This window comes from Musa acuminata, chromosome BXJ3-6, assembly GCF_036884655.1.
Source record: "Musa acuminata AAA Group cultivar baxijiao chromosome BXJ3-6, Cavendish_Baxijiao_AAA, whole genome shotgun sequence".
Classification (NCBI taxonomy): domain Eukaryota; kingdom Viridiplantae; phylum Streptophyta; class Magnoliopsida; order Zingiberales; family Musaceae; genus Musa; species Musa acuminata.
In genome coordinates, this window is record NC_088354.1 from 22,313,281 (window position 1) to 22,335,238 (window position 21,958).

The 21,958-nt window shown below is 39.2% G+C and overlaps 1 protein-coding gene and 1 long non-coding RNA gene across 2 annotated transcripts; both read right to left on the reverse strand.

Annotated features, from left to right (window-relative positions):
* Positions 1-662: 662 nt before the first annotated feature.
* Positions 663-10,522, reverse strand: LOC103988780 (uncharacterized). Its single transcript, XR_671978.3, has 3 exons — positions 10,264-10,522; positions 10,110-10,171; positions 663-1,029 (listed from the first exon to the last, which is right to left on the reverse strand). It is a non-coding gene; the product is annotated as an uncharacterized LOC103988780 (long non-coding RNA).
* A 1,215-nt stretch (positions 10,523-11,737) lies between these two features.
* Positions 11,738-13,075, reverse strand: LOC135640779 (polygalacturonase inhibitor 1-like). The gene has a single exon (XM_065155513.1). It carries the CDS (start codon positions 13,031-13,033, stop codon positions 12,047-12,049), a length of 987 nt encoding a protein of 328 aa, XP_065011585.1. The 5' UTR covers positions 13,034-13,075; the 3' UTR covers positions 11,738-12,046.
* Between the last annotated feature and the right edge of the window lie 8,883 nt (positions 13,076-21,958).

Genomic DNA, 21,958 nt, shown 5'->3' on the forward strand with positions numbered 1-21,958 from the left:
CCCATATCTACCCTTCGATATATAAGATTAAACTTACATAGTTAGCATCCTTTTGTTGACCTTCATGTTTGATGTTTGTTCTCTAATCCAATGGTAGGATGCCGGTGATAAAATGCAGCAAGAAAAACACATTTCAATTAATATCATATGATGTCTGCTATGCAATTGAAGAGAAGCCCATTCCAATTAATATCATACGGTGTCTATTTAAAAAATGATTCCTTGAGCAGCAAGATTTTCTCGTCTCCTTGAAGAGATCTATCTCTTTATTATCAGAGGAAATCTCTCTTTATTATCAGAGGAAATGTCTCTGTTATCAATTGGCACACCACCCAACAGGATTGCTGCTATTTGTAATAGAATAAAAGTAACCGACGATACGATTGGCAACCCAACAACATGTGTAACTTTGGGTAGAAAATGCTGGAGGAACACACAAGAACTTATGACTCAATGTATCTATCTCACTGAATCAAATGCACAATCATGTAGCAGTAGAGTAGAATAATACATTACGAGACCATGTCAACTTGTTGGTATACAATATATATATATATATATATATATATATATATATTATACCAAGTCTTCTTCTTTTATACAATCTAATATTATTCATGTATAAACAAAAAACCCAAGTATACAATCACTGCTCTGTAATAGACACATGAAAACATTTCAACTTTCTGGAGTTACAACATAAATTTAACTTATATGAAGCCATATAATCTTTTCAAAAGAAGCAACATATGCAGGGCAAATCACCCTTACCAGCTGATCAACATCACAAGTGATACAAACTGATGCATCAGTAATGAACCAACCTTTCGTGATCATGTTGCAAGAATGTCTTGCAGCTTTCGAGTTGGTCAGATTTGACATTGTTCCCATGTTGGTGGCAGGATCAGTCCTTCCGATGATGATGACGACGACGAGCTTCTCTTTCTCACTGAAAAAGCCTTGCAAGTTACACACAATCCTTCCTTCCCAAGGAACATTTTGCCTGCCTTTCTATGCAAGTCCATCAACCTGCCATTGCAAAATCACTACACATCTAGTAAAACTCACAGAATGATTATCCAGGATCATATGCACCATCGAACCAAGAGTTTAATCGTCCAAGGAACTGTACACAAGAGGAGATGAAGAGTGGAGGAAGGAACAAGAACAAATAACAAAAAACAAAAATAAAAAAGGTTGCCTAGGGCAGCTTCATCTGGCAATTTGATGTGTGACTTTCTAGGTTTTTTCTGCCTCTCCATGTGACTGCATACATTGACTTCCTCACCTTCTACCATGTCCATATGCTTAGTGCCACTTATCGCAATCTCTAGTTGTCCTTTGCCGCTCAAATGTGTGTAGAATCCTACTCCGCGATCACAGCAAAGGTAACATTCATGACACCGTAGATGGTAGTGATAGCAGATAAGATTTCCCCAACTATACGAGAAAAATCCTCTATTCTGTTGAGGGAAATCTTCTCTCCTAATCTATATAAATAGGAGAGAAACATGTTAATGTATTCAAGCTTTTTTCAATAAAGCTTCTTCAATAATTCTTCTTGTCTTTTATTTTTTCCAACATGGTATCAGAGCAGGTGAGTCGAGCGAGGCTCTATGGTCATCGAAGCTTGCCATTCACCACATCCCTTGCCCGCTCCTTCCCTCTTCTCCTCCATGGGGCCTTCTTCTTTACCGGCGTTGCTTGCACTAACCAGGTTTTTCCACCTCTGCTACAGCTTTCTTCTCTGTTATAGCATTACTGCTCCTCTACTGTAGCTTTCTCCTCTATTGCACCTCTGTTGCAGCTTTCTCCTCTACTATAGCATCGCTGCAGCTTTCTCCTCTGCTGCACCTCTACTGTAGTTTCCTCCTCTATTGCACCACTGCTGCAGCTTTCTCCTCTACTGCACCTCTGCTACAACTTTCTCTTCTATTACACCTCTGCTGCTTGTAGCTACCTCCTCTGCTGCACCTCTACTCGTCGTCGCTATCGCAACCGCAGCAATAGCAACAATAGCAGTAGCGATCTGCTCTTGCTCTACTCACAAAGCCTCTAGCTTGTAAACTGTTTGTTTTTCATCGATCCAAGATTGGTATCCTTGACAGGAGCACCATCTTGCGGGGGCATGATAGCAGATAAGATTTCCCCATCTATACGACGAAAATCCTCTATTCTGTTGAGGGAAATCTTCCCTCCAAATCTGTATAAATAGGAGAGAAACATGTTAATGCATTAAAGCTTCTTCAATAAAGCTTCTTCAATAATTCTTCTTGTCTTTTATTCTTTCCAACAGGTAGGACTGAACAGTTTCAGATCTCTATGTCGAAAATATAGTCTGTGCATCATCTCTTTTACAACACATTATCTGCAAAGTCTTTATTTCAGTACACATTAGCATTTACAGTGTTTGCTACAGATTCCGATTTGCACGATTTATATTTCTCCTTAAGATCACATTTGACCATAGTTCATACATGAATGTAGATCTCATTCTGTATCCAAATCTTTCTGTTTTCTTAAACATGTTTGAATTCCACAAAATTGCAGGAAATTAAAAATTGCATAAAGCCCCAATCAGATCACTATCCTAAACTCTTTCTTAACAGAAACATCAATAGCTCTCCTCATCTTTCCAGAGATTCTAATAATGAGGAAAAGTTTCGTTGCCTAACTGTCACGGACTTAGCTGGTTTTGCCTAAGTCGTGCGGCACCCTTGCGTGTCCGTCCGCAAAGATCAGCCTCCCCGAAGCCTCCCATGGTCCCTTAGGACTCATAAAAGAGAAAACAGGTTAGAGAAAATGCCTCACTCGGGATCCACAAGCAAACATTCCAGGAAACACTTCATAGACAATGCAAATTACAAACAGACTTTACAAGCTCTAAACAGTTACACAACAAAGGGTCAAAATGGTCCACTACAGACCGAAAATCCCTCACAAGTGTCAACATGACACAACATTTATTTACAAGCCTAAAACGGTCACCAAACCCAACTAAAATGGGACTATTAAGCCTTCGGCTGTCCCTCTACATGCTAGGCAAAGAATGAACATATCAAAAGACACGGACATACATAAGCATTACATCAAACATCCTATTTCGAAGTTTGTCCGTGACATTCTCCCCTACTTATTCATTCGACGTCCTTGCCAAAGCCTTTGTGAACACTGCAACTCCTCGCCTTTGCTAAGTCTTCAATTTTCTGCTCCGGCTGCAATGTGCCTCTTGGCTCCCAGCTGCTCTCCGCTGCTGTTTTTGAGTAGTCGAATCTTTGATCCGCCATGCTGCTTCAACTCACCAATGACTCTGACTCTGGTGTGGGGTTGGCTGAGTTGTATTGATCATTGTTGATTCCTACGGATCCTCTAGATGAAGGAAAAGATCATCCTTACTATGCGCCAGTCTTTCAGATGCCTCATACTGCTTGAACTGGGTGGATGCTTGTTGGAGCTTTAATGAGCATTGACTCGCAAACTTTTAAAGTTTTTGGTCCTTCCTCCACAAAATTTGCTCATCAACTCTTTTTTCACTTAGTTGTCACTTCCAAATAGATTCACATCACTTCCGCTTTCGATTGACATTCTGTTGGGAAATGAGGTGGATATTCTACTCTCAATAGCACTGATCACCAATGGTGAGGATTTGACAACTATTGTCTTCTAATATCTTCGAAGGGTCTTTGAACCTGTGCAGAGCTCCTCTACTGGATAGATAAGAGAATTAGGGTACTCAGTTTCGCCCATTCTCTTAAGGGTTGAAAAGGCAAAGGTTACTTGACTTCGCCCGCCTCCTCGAGGTTGTACTCCATGCATCGAGCTGGTTACTGGCCTTCACCTGCTCTTTGCTCACACTTCTGAAGCACTTGAAGTGTTTGCACTCCTTGCGTTGAGTCAGTTACTGTGATTCACCTTCTCAATGCCATCGAACTTTTGGAATGCAGGAAGTTTTCACCCCAACTTGGAGTAATTCTCTAATAGATTTGGTTGCCTCTGAGATTGTACCGTCTTCTCCATCAACCCTACCGCCTACTCCACTGAGTAGCAAAGGTACAACACCGCGTACAGCCTGCTTCGTTCCTTGGTCGTGCACTCTTGCATGACCCGAAGTCCTTCACTTTCGGCTATCTTGATGAAAAGCTCGTTGACACAGGTCTTACGAAGTTCCTTGGCCTCTGCCCTTCAGCCTTGTCTCGGTACTTGGAGTTTGCCTTTGCATGCTCCACCTCCTCGGTCCCTTTCACGACCAAGCGCTCTCCCTCCATGAGAGCAAGGGATCAATGACTTTCACGGAAGTCCCACCTCTGTGGTACCATGGCGCTACCATGCCCATGGCCCTACTATCCGTCACCTCGCATCTGCATCCCTTTTCTTCACGATCAGTAGATATGTCTCTGTGGCACTCCTCCGAGTCCACCTCCATTCTAACTTATGCTTGATTTTGGGTAGCTAAGTCCCTCTGGACTCATCGTCGCTTCCTCGCCCCTTTTGACCCCCTGCTTCAACACCTCTGTGTTCTCCAAGTAGCTCCCTTTGGTTGATGGAAAGACAGACTGCAACTCTCATGCATGGCCTCTGCCATCACGTTGTAGGATTTGTACTGATTCTGTTCTCCTTAGCTTCCTTGGTAGCAATGTTCGCTTACTCGACCTTGTCCTCTGACTTGTCAGGCTCCCTTAAGCGAATATGGGCTCTTGAGCAGTCCAACTCTCTAACTGCTTTAATCATACCTCTGCATGATCAAGTCCCTCCCCTAGGACTCACTGGTACTTGCATTCGAACTTTTCCCTTGGTGGAACACAGCCCCCATATGCTGATGACCAAAGCTTTCATTCGATGCAAAATTCGATGCACGCACGGAAAACCCGCCTCTGTGGTACCATGGCCTTCACTCCTTGAATCCATAGCCCTTCTTTCCGTCGTGTTGTTCACCGAAGTGGAGCTTCCAGTAGCTCCCGATCATACCTCCGTATGATCTAGTCCATCACGGGACTTTCTCATGTGTATCGCATTGCCACGAACTGTTCCACCACGATCCGCTGCACCATGTCACCTCCTGGTGACATATTTATTGCATTTTGATCCTTGTGTGATGAACTCGAATTGTGATCCCTCCATGTGTGGCCTCTGCCAATACATCGCAGGGTCTCTTCCACCTTCAATTTTGTTCGCTCCTTTGGCAATCGACCTTCATCCACCCACTCTTGGGTCACACCTAGATGAAGCAACGCTCTAGGACAGTCCGTCGCCTAGTAGCTCCCGAAGTCCCCCGACTTCGCTGCAATTAGTGCACCATTGTCTGGATCCTGGGTCTCTGCCCCTACCAGCACAATTTCCGCTGCGCACCGCTTCCTTCATGGCAACACTGTGGCATATTCTTCAAGAGTACCCGCCTCTGAATCCTCTTGCCCCGTGCCAAGGCCTTCTGAACCCAACTTTGCCTCCGCAAATTGAGTCGCCTTAGTTCCTCCATCAAATGCTTCTCCGAGATAAGGTGTATGTGCCCAGAAGCTCCCTTCGTCTTTGGCACCATGCAAGATGAGTCTACTCCGTCAGAATGAAGGATCCATGGAACAACATGATCTTGCTCTTGCCTCTGCAAGAGTTCATGTCCTTGACCTCTGTCCAAGGAAAGCACTATGCCTTCGCTCCATGTTCCATCTTCTATGCTGGCTCCCTTCATGCGGCTTGGGTACTTCGCCAAGTTACACCCAAGTTGCTCCGCTCCTCGTTTTTGCATTGAGTTGATGGTGGCCCTCGCGCCCACCATTCCACGGGTCAGCCCTCCCTTGAGTCCGATCTCCATATCGACTCCAAGTGTGCCTTCATTTGTGTTGCTTTGGGTCGCTCCCCCACTTGATCTCGCAATGCATCCACCAATGCATTCTCTCGAGCGAGATCATGCGACGACTCCTCGCCGCTTGCTCAGTCCATTAAGCTTCGTGGAGTTGTTGTTTGTTGAGGTACTCCTCAATATGTGAGGTCCGTCCCACATGATTCTCCCTCTGGAGAGCCGGGACTTATCCCTCCTGGATAACTGTCCCGTTGGAGCAATATCTCTCTTCGTTTCGGAGATCACCATCCCCTTGGACTACTCCGATTTGCTGAACAAACTGTGCATTGTTCTGCCTCCTGCAAACACACTTGCTAGATTGCGACTCCACATCAATACAGCCCCCGCTGCACCACTCAAGGCCTAGCAACATGTTGAACTCGTTGCACACTTCAGCCTCCTACGGACGTATCCTTCACATGCCGAAGAGAAAGTTTCAATGCTCCATGGTGCCGAGTTTCGATCGCCTTGGGATGGCCGCGAACATTCCATCGTCCGCATACAAGCCAATGTATGAGTACCGAATTCTTTGAGTTAGCAATTCCCCTCACCTCTGTGAGCTTTGCACAACTCTTTCGGTCGCTGAGCAACTCATTCCACCTTGCATGGTCTCATCCTTTACCAAGCGCCTCGCTTGCCTTGAGCACCATCAAGTATAGTTGTCAACGTTGAGCCGTAGCTCAAACTCAACCATCCCAACCTTTGTGCGCTCCGCATTCTTCCAAGCTTGCTTGTTCTCGTGGTGCCTCTTGCGCGAAGGGTTGGCCATTCCGCTGAATGTCAATCTCAGATGCCCGCTCCTCCGAGCGACTCCTTTTCCCTATATCTCCATGCCCGTTTTCCCCCAAACGGTCGTGCGTGTGTTGATTGCCCTCAACGCAGCCCCGCTAGGTCCCCCACGTTTGCATGCTAAGTATTTCTATGAGTGCTTGTCCTGCTCTGGTATCATCTGTCACGGACTTAGCTGGTTTTGCCTAAGTCGTGCGGCACCCTTGCGTGTCCGTCCGCAAAGGTCAGCCTCCTATGGTCCCTTAGGACCCATAAAAGAGAAAACGGGTTAGAGAAAATGCCTCACTCGGGATCCACAAGCAAACATTCCAGGAAACACTTCATAGACAATGCAAATTATAAACAGACTTTACAAGCTCTGAATAGTTACACAACAAAGGGTCAAAATGGTCCACTACAGACCGAAAATCCCTCACAAGTGTCAACATGACACAACCTCTATTTACAAGCCTAAAACGGCCACCAAACCCAACTAAAATGAGACTATTAAGTCTTCGGCTGTCCCTCTACATGCTAGGCAAAGAATGAACATACCAAAAGACACGGACATACATAAGCATTACATCAAATATCCTGTTTCTAAGTTTGTCCATGACATAATGGCACAACCGCTGCACATGTAATTAATTATTCACATGAATGGACAAAATAATTTAAATATAAGACAAGCAAAACACAGCCCAATTAGGAATCAAAGAACCATTTACAATTAAAACTGAGAGACATCAACTAGAGAAGGATGTAAATATTTGACATGCTTGGTTCGCTACTACTCCTATCAGACAATTTAACAGTCCTCAAATGAATTATCTTTACAACAAATGCATCGAAAAATTTTGAATAACTTTATGTCTAGTGCACCAATTAAGAGTTGGAAAGAAAAATTCCTACAAAAGTGTTATGTCTGACACTTGTTGGAGTTATAATTGGCTGGAGATTAGGAAATCTGGAGAAAATAAGGAACAATGAAGATATCAAGATATGCTTTTTCCAGAATTGACAACTTTACAACTTGAAAGAAAAGCATACTAGAATCAGAATTGCAAGCAAAACTGCAGTAAGATGTCAGAGCTATGCTTTTACTACATATTATAATTACAGATTACAAGCAATTCAACAATTTGTTCATGTCACTAATTTAAAGACAGACAATGCGTGGACATACATACACAGGAGGAAAAGCATTTAATTTGAAAACCAATAAACGAAATAGTGAATATAAAATGCAACAAAAGGTCACCAAATTCAGACAACTAAAGAGGGCTACCACCCTTGGAGCCGGAAAAGAATGAATATAATAAAAATATTGTAACACATGTGGCCATGAATTATCTTCATGGTTCACCCAAATTGTATACATACACCAAAAGATAACGCAAGAAGATAGATACAATTCGAGTCAATCCACAGGAAACTTGAGGTTCAATCACAATGATTGTTCGAGAGCATACATATATCAACAAGAGTCTACCGAGTGAGAACATATAATTAGAGAAGTCAAAACAGATGATTTTAACAAATAAGAACCACAGAGAACCGCAACTAAAAGCAATCAAGGAAGACAAGAAATGTCTACAATAGGAGGTATTTGAATGTTGCATGGCAAAGTTAGTAAAAGAAATGGCACGAGTAACAGATAAGAAAATGTTATGCACGCAGCTCTTCCTCTGAAACAAAATAAAAGAAAAGATATTTTTACAGCACTTGGATGCGAACAAAGATCAGGAAGTGGTATATCTAGTCCCAAGCTTCCTGTTTAGTTTGCTCATGAAGAACAGAGGAGAAAAAGATGGAAACTAGGAGCAAAAGAGTCAACTGCAAAGGATTCAAAGTGTTCACCATGTCCGGTTTTGTAATGGCAACAAGAGTCACAATAATAGCAAGCTGCAAAACTGGCTTGCACAGGACTCATGCCTCGGCAGCCCGGTGAGGTTTGCTCTTCCGTCGGTTTCCATTATGCCGAAAACCATTGGACCCAGTTGACTCTTCATTTTTTGGTTTCAATTCATCACCATTCTCCTCTGAAACCGAATCAGACTTGTCTTTTACTAGTGAACTCCTCTTCCTCTTCCTCCCCTTCTGCACCGTCGAACCCTTAAGCTCTTTGCTTGTCACAGTAATTTTCGTATCATCTGCCCCGCCTTCATTCTTCTCGGCATCATCTTCGCCGATGTCATCCTTCATGGGCTTCTGCAGCCTTCCCCTCCTCCTATATGCAGGAAGGGGATCTTCAATACCATTCTCCAGATCCTCATGACTTGTGACCGCTGTCAATTTCTTCCCCTTTCCTCTGCCTCTTCCCATTAACCCACAGATAGACGATCAAAACAACTTGAACAGTCACATGTACCGGCAATTATAGGAAATGAGATTGGGAAAAGTTAGTTCCAAACACTGCAAATTTCATGATTGACTGCATATCCACGAGATAATGTACTGAAAAGCTTTATCATGTGGACTAAATCTGTAAAAGGTTCTAAGCTGCTAAACAAATGAATCCAAAATCCTAAGCTACTAAATGATTCAACAAAGAGAACAGTAAAAGGAAAGATTCATTGTTAGTTGCCACAGTAGTTAAGAACCTCGTAATCTGAGCGAAATTTCAGAAAAGCAAAATAAAATAAAGAGAAAAGAGCTGAAGGTATTTTGTTCACCAAAATGATCTAGGAAATGGTTATAAGGTAAGAGAACTCAAATATTAAGCATGCAACTAATTCCAAATACCATATGATTTTTGGAAAGACTGATGCTTCAAGACGAGACCAGATTACTCGAACGATTAGATCCAGTGAAGGCTATGAACTGGGGGTTTTAGATGTTCAGAAAAGCAAACCATCAAATATTAAGCATGCAACTAATTCCAAATACCACATGATTTTTGGAAAGACTGATGCTTCAAGACGAGACCAGATTACTCGAACGATTAGATCCAGTGAAGGCTATGAACTGGGGGTTTTAGATGTTCAGAAAAGCAAACCATCAAATATTAAGCATGCAACTAATTCCAAATACCACATGATTTTTGGAAAGACTGATGCTTCAAGACGAGACCAGATTACTCGAACGATTAGATCCAGTGAAGGCTATGAACTGGGGGTTTTAGATGTTCAGAAAAGCAAACCATCAAAAGCAAATAACCGGTAGGATCTCCTCAAAAAGATCAACAAGAAAGACAAAAGCAATCGCTTTCTTGATCGAAAGACAGATTGCAAATCATTACTGACAAGATTGCCCTTGTTTTGAAGAACATTTAATCCTGAAGGAAAACGATCGAGAAATGACCTGAGCTTTTCAAGATTGCATAGAGTGCATGATCTGGAATTTCAGGAAAAACACAACGACAGCTCTACAATTTGAAGACACCCCAAAAGGATTTGCTACAGATAGCAGTCACAAGCAAAAAAGCTACGATCTTTACAACACGAAATCCCAAAACAGGAGCAAGAAAGATGTTTCAGGATGAGAAGATTCAATCTTCACAACTGACCTTACACAAGCAAAGCCGCATCTCCGTTGACCAAGGAAATCCCATTTGCTCCGACCCGATACCTGAGAAACAAAACAAGGGAAGAAGGCTAGAAAAAAGATCAAATTTTTAACGCAGCAGAAGCAAAAGCAGCAAGATTTAGTGGTTCAGGTACCGATCACTGGATGAATCAGTCAAGCCTTGCATCACAAAAGGAAGAAACAGGATTAGACTCGAAGAAAGAAGAAGAAAAGATTCACTGAGAGAGAAACCACTGAACCAGCAGAGGATGCTGCAGAGCACAAAAGAAGGAATAGAAGAGAGAGAGAGAAGAGAAGCGTGGTGACATCTCACTTGCTTCAGAGCCCAAAACTATACATCTATGGATATTATTTATATTACCATAGTTCATTATTAAGCACTTAATTGTGAGTAATTTATATCATTAGATTGGAGTCACAATAAATAAAAAGCAATGAAAATTGAGATAAACAATGAAAATATAGGATCAAAGAAGCCTTTACCAGTCCATGAGACAAGGGAATAGAGGGAAGTGATCTGTAAGCAGAATTCTGTCCTAATTGTACTGTGATGGGTGGACCAAATCAAGTGGATTCTGCTCACCATATCAGAAACTGTTGGGCCTTGTTGGTGATATATATATATATATATATATATATTCACACACACACACATTAAAACCAACTTTGTTGGGGTTAAATCCTTTTGTTTCTTTATTTATCTTAATATTAATTTTCTTAAAATGTTTTCTTTTCCTTCTTTAAGTTAAGTGCCACTTGATTTAGTTTTAGAGCTCAAGACTTGACCTCATGATGTGCCGGATTTTGTGCAACCACATGCTCTTATTGATCACAAATATTCCTATTATAATTTAGCCCAAATCCCTTTCGCTAATAATGCTTAGCTAATCAAGTGTGATGGAAAGCTAATCCATCCTCCACCTCTCCTTCAACTACTTTCTATTCCCGAAATTATAACTCCATGGTGTAATAACATCATCATTGATGATGTAATTACAAATTTCATAAAGTGTGAAGCCAGCACAACACCCAGAAACCAAGCAATGTCTGTACTATTCAGTATTAATAACAATTATATTTATCAAATCAATAAATATCAATTAGGGCGTATTATGTTGATGAGGAAATTGAATTACAAGCACGTTTGATACGCACTAAGTAATTAATTATGTCGTTTAATCGATGTAATGTTTGCATGTCGAATGGCGGCTGGTGTTTGACTTGGTCAGCCTCCCACGTGGCTCGCCATGCAGCTTTGTCGCATACGTGCAGTCCAAATAATTTATGAGGGCTCCACATAATAATATTCTGCTGCAAATATATATATATATATATATATATATATATATATTATTAAATGATATTCCTATCGAACAAATATTTTAAGTACAATATATATATATAATCTTTTCAAAAACTAAAATCTTATTATTGTAGTTAATTTCTGTCAGCGCAAGTTAATATTAGTTGAAATTATGATTTATGATGTATCTTCTTTTTATGATATCCAAAACATTTGGGGGGCGATAAAGAAGGTGACGTTGCATCTCACTTTTTGATCCGCAAATGGAGGAACCTTCACGTGTACTTTCCACATCGGCATTGGTGGCCACAACGTGGATATACAGGAAGTCTACCAAGGAGACTGTCTCATTGACTTTGGATTCTTTTGACCAGCAAGCTGTACCTCATCGACAGGTAAACTATTGAAGGACGCGTAACTGATGAATGTATTTGACCATCGGTCAACACGGTTCTAAGCTTACACACATCCTTGAATTGCTGCTCCTTCTTTCTTCATTAGCAGATAAAAAAGCATGCGTTTGCTTACTCATTTCAAGACGCGCAGACATCGTCATTGGCCCAAAAGTAGATAGATAATAGAAGATGCTAACAACTGTGCCTACCGTAGCAAGCTCAGTGGCGGCAGGGTGGGAGTGGTGTCCCGCAGAGGCACTTGTTATGGAGATAGCACTCGGCGCCGTGATATGCCATCGCTCGCCCCGTCGGGATCTCCCCGCAGAGTTCGTTGTAGGTGAGGTTGAGCACCAGAAGCTTGTACAGGTCCTTGAGAGACTTGGGGACCCCGCCCCTGATCCGGTTGTGGCTTAGATCCAGGTACTCCAGGTGCCATGGCAGCGCCGCCTTGGTGATGTCGAACGCCAGCTCGTTCCACGACAGGTCGAGCTTGACCGTCGGCCTCGTTCTGTCGAACAGGAACGACGGGTAGCCGGTGAGCCGGTTGTGCCCCAGGTCGATGGTGTTCACGTCTCCTTTGCCGTAGGAGCTGGGGATCGCCCCCGTCAGCCGGTTGTTGGAGAGTATCAGGAACTGGTACTCTCCGTGCAGCAGCCCCTGCGGTATCGGACCGGAGAGCATGTTGTGGCTGAGGTCCACGTAGCGGAGGTAAGGGAGGCGGCTCAGCGCGGGTGGGATGGGTCCGGAGAGCTTGTTGCTGGGGAGGGTGAGGGCGCTGAGGTTAGTACTCGTGAGGAAGTCCGGGACGGGACCGGTGATGGAGGTGTTGGAGATCGATAGGAGGTAGAGTTGTGAGAGTTTGGCGAAGGAGCGAGGGATGGGGCCGGTGAGCCCCGGCATGTCCTGCAGGGAGAGGCTCTGGAGGGCGGAGAGGTCGCCGAAGGCCACGGGGAGTGCAGCGGTGACATCGGCATTGTAGATGTAGACATTGTACACGCGGCCGGTGTCGTCGCAGTAGAGGTTATCCCACGCGCAGCAGTTGGTGGCGGGGATCCACGTCGAGAGCTGGGGAGGGTTGCCGAGGCCCTCCTTGATCTTAAGGAGGGCTTCACGGTCGCCCTTATTACAGTCCATGGACGCAACCAGAAGCGTGGAGGAGGATATGAGGAGGAGGAAGAATGGAAAGGAGAGAGCCGGGGAAGACATTGCTGCGGCTGCGGCTGCGGCTGCGGCTTATGGAGCTGAAGTGGATCGAGGATAGGGTCAATTTATGGAAAAGGAAGACGGTGGAAGTGGTAGGGCAAATGCTTAGGCACGAGAAACACATTCCTTCTGATAACTATTATTAACATGAGATCGGCCCATCACGAGTCACATGTAAAGGGGTAGTTTTGTCACTGCACAGAATCTTAAAATATTCTAAACGCACACATCTCGTGAACACGAGTTGTGCGTCTCACGTGGGCGCCATTTTGCTTCACCGTGTACAAAAGCATGTTGCTTCGCGGAACGCCGCCTCCGAAATTCTTCGATACCGTTTCTAAATCATTATAATAGAAATAAAATAAAAACTAATTTGAAAATAAAATAGCATACCTTCGGTCATTATTGTCAAGGATTTACGTAGAAATTTATTCTTAAACTTTCGTATTTCTCGACTCAGAACTCTCGCTTTATAGATGATTAAGCATAGGGACCAAAATCCTCATATATATATATATATATATATATAGATGTTCTCCCATCAAGAACATTTATTATCACCAACTCATAACGTTCAAGAATTAATTCAAATTTGTAACGTTTGGACCATAATTAAGAACTTAATGATATTAAATATTTAATAATAATAGTTATATTAAGAATAAAAAATTAAAATATTTAAAATATAATAAATAAAGAAATTGATTATAATGAATTATGAATCTTAATAAGAACGGTTACATTATTATTAAATATGATATTTAATAATAACGGTTACATTCTCCCACTTGATCCATATGTTTAGCTTAATAATTTGAATTAATTTTTCTCGAACAACTTTCTTAAAAAATAAATACATGAATCATAGCGATAAGTCCTCTAAGAGCGAGTATTACGATGTATTTAGTTTCTTAATCTTAATGTGGTAATATTACTTAATGAATAAACCTTATGTTTATTCTTGGTTCAGTAATAATATATTTTCTCAACATAATGTGCACATGAATGAGAAAATTTCACAATATATAAGAGTTTCAATGCAATTACAAAGTGGAACCAAGTCTCAATTTCTCTACATGATCCTTGAATTTCAGAGGTGGCATGCCTTTAGTCAAAGGATTAGCAATCATCAATTCAGTGCTAATATGCTCAATGACCACTTTCTTTTCTTTTACACGTTCTCTTATGGCTAAATACTTAATGTCGATGTATTTACTTCGACTTCGACTTTTATTTTTTTAGCCATAAAAACAACAGTTGAATTATCATAGAAAATTCTTAATGGCCTAGAAATAGAATCTATGACTCTAAGCCCAGAAATTAAACTATTAAGCCATAAACCATGCGATATAGCCTCAAAACAGGAGACAAACTTAGCTTCCATTGTAGAAGTAGCAATCAAGGTTTGCTTGGTGCTTCTCCAAGAAATAGCTCCACCAACCATCATAAAAATATAACATGATATTGATTTACGAGAATCAACACAACCGGTGAAGTCTGAATCTGAGTAACCAATCACATCTAGATTGTTTGTGTGTCTAATACATAAGCATGTAATCTTTGGTTCATTGTAGATACCTCATCACTTTCTTTGCAGCTCTCTAGTGGTCCATACCTAGATTACTTTGATATCGACCTAGTATCCCCACAATAAATGCAATATCAGGTCTAGTACAGACTTGAGCATACATAAGGCTTCCTACGGCAGAAGCATATGGGATGTTTTTCATTGATTCCCTTTCAAAGTTTTTCTTTGGGCATTGGTTCAAATTGAACTTATCACCTTTCACAATGGGAGCAACACTTTGTGAACAATCCTTCATCCGAAATCTTTTTAAAAGTTTATCGATATAGGTTTCTTGTGATAGACCTAAAATATCTCGAGGTCTATCTCTATGGATCTTAATGTCAATGGCATAAGATGCTTCACCTATATCCTTCATGTCAAAATTTTTAGAAAGGAATTATTTCACCTTATGCAGCAAACCCTTATCGTTGGTTGCAAGCAAAATATCATCTACGTATAAAACAAGGAAACATATTTTACTCTTACTAACCTTCTGGTATATGCATTGATCCATAGGATTTTCAACAAATCCAAATGAAGAAATCACTTCATAGAATTTAAAATACCATTGGCGGGAGGCTTGTTTTAAGCCGTATATAGACTTCTTAAGCTTTAAACCAAGTGTTCACCGATACTAGAGGAGAAACCTTCATGTTGTTTCATATAAACCTTTTCCTTTAGATCTCCATTAAGAAATGTCATTTTCACATCCATTTGTTGCAACTCAAGGTCAAAATGAGCAACTAATGCTAAAATAATATGTAGAGAATATTTCTTAGATACAGGAGAAAACGTCTCTGTATAATCGATTCCCTCTTTTTGAGTAAATCCCTTTGCAACAAGTCTTGCATTGTATCTCTCAATGTTGCCTAATGAATCTTTCTTAGTTTTAAAGACCTATTTGTAACCAATAGCCTTTGCTTCATTAGGCAACTCTACAAGATCTCATACTCCATTGCTCATCATGGAATTCATCTCTTCTTTCATAGTATCATGCCACAAATTTGACTCTTTGCAACTCATGGCTTGTGAAAATGTTTCAGGATCATTTTTGGCTCCAATATTATAGTCAGATTCTTGTAGATATACAATATAATCACTATGAATTGCTAATCTTTTATTTCTAGTAGATCTTTTTAATGTTGTATCAATAGTTCCCTAAGGAACTTATGGTTCAACTAGTCGTTCAAGAGCTTGTTGTAATTCCTGAACTGCTTGATCTATTAGAATATTATCAATAACTTATGGAATTTCAATGATTGGTTGTTCAGCACTAATTTGTACTTGAGGAGTGCTATGAACTATAACCAATCTATCATTTGATGTGGAAGGTTGAGATTCTATATGATCATGTGCGGAAACTATATTCCTAAAATGATTGCTCCCACTAATCACATCATCCTCAAGAAATTTAGCGTTTCTTGATTCCACAATCCTAGTTGTGTGAGATGGACAATAGAACTTGTAACCTTTGGACTTTTCGGCATATGCAATGAAATTACCACTAATAGTCCTCGGGTCCAGTTTCTTCTCTTATGAATTATATATCATGATTTTAGACATACATCCCCAAACGCGCATATGTCTCAAACTCAGTTTCCAAATTTTCCATAATTCAAATGGTGTCTTTTGGATAGTCTTGGCTGGAACTCTGTTTAATATATACACAACCGTCTTTAGTGCTTCAGTCCACAAGAACTTAGGAAGATTGGAGTTGCTAAGCATACTCTGCATCATGTCTAATTTTGTTTAGTTTCTTTTTTCTGCAACACCATTCTGGTCTGGAGAACCAGGCATAGTGTATTGGGCAACAATCCCATGTTTTTGAAGAAACTTAGCAAAAGGACTAGGTGTTTGTCCATTTTCAGTATATCTACCATAATATTCTCCACCTCTATCTGATCTCACAATTTTAACTTACTTACCACATGAGGAAGGATTCTGATATATTAACCACAAGTTTCTTAAGTTGAGCCGTAATATCTCACATTTGCATTATGTGCTCATGTGAATGAGAATTTCATACAAGGGATGAGAATTTATGTTGGTGAGTCTAAGGGATGAGAATTTCATTATTAGGGTACTTGCTAGTGCCTTATCCGAAGTGATGAATTGTTCATCGATAGCTTTTAGCAAGTCTCGGACATTTTCATGCTGGTCAATAGAACCACGTATGCCAGCAGTTATCTTAGTTTTGATAAACATCACGCTAAGCCGATTGGATCACTCCTATCGCTCATATAACGTGATCTCAGTTGAAGTGTTGGTATTAATGACTATAGGTGGTTCGTCTTTCCTAATAGCATAATCAATATCCATCCACCCTAAATGGAGGAGAAACCTCTCCTTCCATATCTTATAGTTATCACCATTAAGTTCGGGAATATCACATCGAATATTAGAGAAATTAACAGTTTAAGAAACTACGTAAAATCAAACATGCTTATGTCAAAATTTGAAACTTAATAGTCTAAATTGCATGTTTTACCAATGTGAAACATGCTAAAAAATATGAATCTCATAACATAAAAATTGCTTGTGGGCTAAATTCTTAATTCAAATAGATTCAAATGGCCTTTATGGTAAAACTATCAAATTATATTCAAATTTATAATCCATGTGGGTAAATTATGAAAATAATCTGATATTTTATCCTGATTAATTATATTAAATATAATAAAAGATCCTGTGGGATAATTATTATTATATGAAATATAATCAGTCACAATATGATGTCTAATTACTTATGTGATCCTTATTTTAACTTTATATATAATTTTAATTAATTAAGGATGTTGTGGCTAATTCTTGATTAATTAAGATTATATGGATCACTAGATATTTTAAACATAAAAAATTGACTCATAAGCATAATTTTATATAACTAAATATGCATACGTAATATGAGCATTTTACCGACTAAAAATGTTGAAAATGATATTTCCTCATGATTTTCAATAAAATATATCAAGAAGTTTCCAAGAAGAAACCAAAATCAAATCATTTTCATGGCATAAAAATGAAAACTCTTTCATATCAAGGTAGAGGTCAATCGGCTCTGATACCAAATGTAAGAAATTCTTAGATACCAACTTATGTTTCTAAATCATTATAATAGAAATACAATAAAAACTGATGCGGAAACGAAATAGCATACCTCCAGCCATTGTTGTCAAGAATTTCTACAAAGGTTTCTTCTTGAACTTTGGCACTTCTCGGCTCAGAACTCTCGCTTTAGATGGTGTAGGAAATCCTTTTGACTTCAAAGAGATGATTGAGCCCAAGGACCAAAATCCTCATATATATAGATGTTCTCCCATCAAAAACATTTATTATCACCAACTCATATGTTCAAGAATTAATTAAAATTTGTAACGTTTGGACCATAATGAAGAACTTAATGATATTAAATATTTAATAATAATGGTTACATTTAGAATAAAAAACCGAAATATTTAAAATATAATAAATGAAGAAATTGATTATAATGAATTATGAATCTTAATGAGAACGATTACATTATTATTAAATACAATATTTAATAATAACGGTTACACAACAAGCTCATGTCTTAAGTCCGCCTTACTTCCACCTCCAAGATAGGGTTTCTATCGCATTCCTGCCATGTGCGCGCTCAAGAAGGCGAGGGCGGATGGCGCCACGAATTAATGGTACGCTTGTTGATTCATCTATTAACTGTTGGTTGTAGCTCAATAGCGATGATCTTGTACCTCACAGGAGGATCCATATGTGAATATGCTTTGATGCTATTGGTCTCAAGACTAATATCCATAGACATTATATTATGATGTTTTTGTTGGATGAAGGAGCAAGGAAATGATATTCCCAAGTAAAACAGAATAATATGATGTAATTAAAAGAATTTTTTTATATTTAAATAAGAGGTAATACAAGAACACTTACAATATATTCCCAAGTACACACGTTCTATCTTACTTGTCCCATTTATAGGACCTAGAGGTAACTACCTTACTTCATCATGTCACTCATGATTGAGTTAGGTGTAAGAACTACCCTATAACTTCTAGATCATAGGTCACTACTTAGAACATGCTTATAACTACCTAGAACACGATAAGTACCTAGATAACTACTATGAATCAATTCTCAATACTCTCCCTTATTCATAGTTACATACATTGATTTGCAATATGAAATAAATATATTTTTGAACTGGAAGCGACATGGTGAGGATATTCGTAAATTGTTCATTTGTTCCACAATGCTTCATTTCTATGGCTCTATTTGCTACAAGATCCCAGATGAAATGATAGCGTATCTCTGTATGTTTCGTTCTTCCATAAAATGTTGGATTCTTCGTCATTGCAATTGTGGCTTTGTGGTCACAAAATATTTCTGTTGCTTCTTTTTGTTCTTGATGAAGATCTTCTATAAGTCTTTTAAGCCATATTACTTGACAAGTTGTTGATGTTGTGGCTACATATTCCGCTTCCCATTTCAATAACGTAGTTGTTGCTTGCTTTTTTGAACTCCAATATATAACCCTTAATCCGAGGCTAAAAATATTACCTGAAATACTCTTTCTATCATCTAAATCTCTTATCCAATCACTATCAGTGAAACTAAATAATTTATATTTAAAATTATGAGAATACCAAATACCATAATATGTAGTTCCAGCAATATAATGTAGAATTCTTTTAACAACTCCGAGTTGATGTTTGCTTGGGCTATGCATAAAACTGGATACTGTTAGGAAATCTTGGGGGTGACATTATATACGTAGCGGAAGAACATAAAATAAAATTATTAATTCCCAAAGATATGTTCATCGTCGTGTGAAGATTGGTGCGCAAAAATTAACTAAATAGAAAACCACATATGAGATAGATTGTGTTACCTAGGGAGATCGTATATCCCTGAATCCATACAGATCTCTAGGAGAGGGTGAAGGAGGTCAAGCGCCCTCATCTCTAGCGGTGATCCACACAGTAGGGCTGCGATGATGCTCCTCAAAACTCTAGGCATGCTCTGAGGTGGAGAGAGGGAGGAGATAGGAGAGGAAGCATAATGGATCCTCCCCTATTAGGTATTGGATCTCCATCCAACTACCAAGGCCTATTAGATTAGTGGATCTCTATCTAATAATCTCTCATGGGCTCTTATTGGATCTATGGTAGGCATTGCGATGAGTAGAGGTTCGGATATGAGATATCCGTCGAAGCCCCTATCTTATTGGATATCAAATAAACCCTTGAATTATTGGATCTCATCCATAGGATCCAATAATTCAAGGGTTTATTTGATATCCAATAAGATAGGGGCTTCGATGGATATCTCATATCTGAACCTCTACTCATCGCAATGCCTACCATATGTGTGTGATCGTCTATGCCCAATATCGAGCTGGCCGTGAGTCATACATATCAAAACTCCTTCTGGCTTAATAAATTATTATCTCTATACTAATTCACTCGACTCATCGACTACGGATGTACTAGGGCACTACGCCGTAGTCCCCAAACGATATCGGGGAATCCAATCTATTGGACCTGTCTGTCCTCAGTTACCATGTACCTATAGTCCCTCATCCATCTAATGTCCCAAAGACCGTATACCAGGCATATTGCTGTCAGACCCATACGGTTTCTACTTGCTTTAATCAAATTCTCCCGGAGAACTCTTTCTCTCTCAATCCAAATGACCCTAGCTAGGGATTTATCTGAGCAAGAATACATGAGACATTCTTCTCATGACGCCGAGAGTGAATGATCCTCTATCGACACTCAATAGCCCTCGTAAGGTTGACTACCACTCCCGATGACCAATTGTGCTAGATCTGGGACATCCAAACCTATAAGTCTAGTATTAAAGACTGGAGCACTCATACAAGACATCCTTGGTGTCTCAAGTCTAAGGACTATATATACTATTGGGACTACAAAATCGTTGTCTGACAATAAAGCATCATCAACCATTCAGCATTCCGTAAGTGGATCAATTAGTGAACTCATTCCCCAATGAGCACTTGTATTGTATCCCTAGTGTCCCCACACGAGCAGCTATGAGACCAACTGCATCCATCATATGAACGTGTATACAACACACTATTCGGTATGGTTATCTTGATGTATCTCTCGAGTAACCTATGACCAGGATTATTTAAGATGTGTGTTTAAAGGCGAATCAGTCTCATTATCGTGATCTCATCACGATCCGATTCTTATTGCACAAATCCAAGGACATCACAATATATATATATATATATATATATATATATATATATATATATATATATATATATATATATATATATATATATATATATATATATATATATATATGTATATATGCAACAAGCAATATAAAGTGATAAATGTCAAAATATAATAAGCAAAAAAACTGCATGTCAAGTCACACGTGCCATCACTCACGTGATTGCCTTGCAGAGCACTTATGACTAGTAGATACTACACCAATAAAGAAGGTAATATCTGGTTGAGTATTAGTTAGATAAATTAAACCTCCAACCAAACTTCTGAGTAGATCCATTGCATACTTTCTTTATGAAATAAAATTTTCACCTGATCCTTGTTTCACTTCCAACCCAAGAAAATAATCCAGTAAACTTAGATATGACATTTCAAACTTATTCATCATACACTTTTTAAATTCTACTACAAAAGAGTTAGATGAAACCATATATATAATATCATCAACATAAAGACAAACCATTAGAATATTATATTTATATTCCTTCTTTAGATAAAGAGTAGGTTTATTATTGCTCCTCTTAAATCTATTTTCATGAAAATAATAATTAATTTTACTGTACCATGCCCTTAGAGCTTATTTAAGCCCATAAAGAGTTTTCTTTAGCTTATATACCTTTTCTTTATGTCCTTTAACAAAAAAACCTTCAGGTTGAGTAACAAAATTCTCTTCGTATAAATTTTAATTAAAAAACTTAGATTTCACATCAAATTGATAAACAGGCTAACTCAAGTGAGTAGCTAAAGCCAATAAAGTTCTCACGATTTTTAATCTAGCAATTAAAAAAAAAGTATCATCAAAATCAATACATTGTTGTTGTGAATATCCTTTTACTACAAGTCAAGCTTTATGCTTTTGGATACTTCCATTTACATTAAACTTTGTTTTGAACACCCATTTTAATCTAATAACTTTCTTTTCTTTTGGTAGATCTATTTGCTCCCAGGTTTCATTCTTTTCAATTGACTTAATTTTCTCTTTTATTGCTTTTCACCATTCCTCTTTTTCAACTACTTCCTCAAAAGTTATAGGATCTGAAATAAACAAAGCAAATATTGAATCATAAATTTTTGTTAGTGATCTAAATTTTTCTAGAGGGGTTTCAT

What these genes read in the sequence shown, in the direction of transcription:
- LOC135640779 (XM_065155513.1), bottom strand. Translation starts at nt 13,033, where the DNA reads ATGTCTTCCCCGGCTCTCTCCTTTCCATTCTTCCTCCTCCTCATATCC.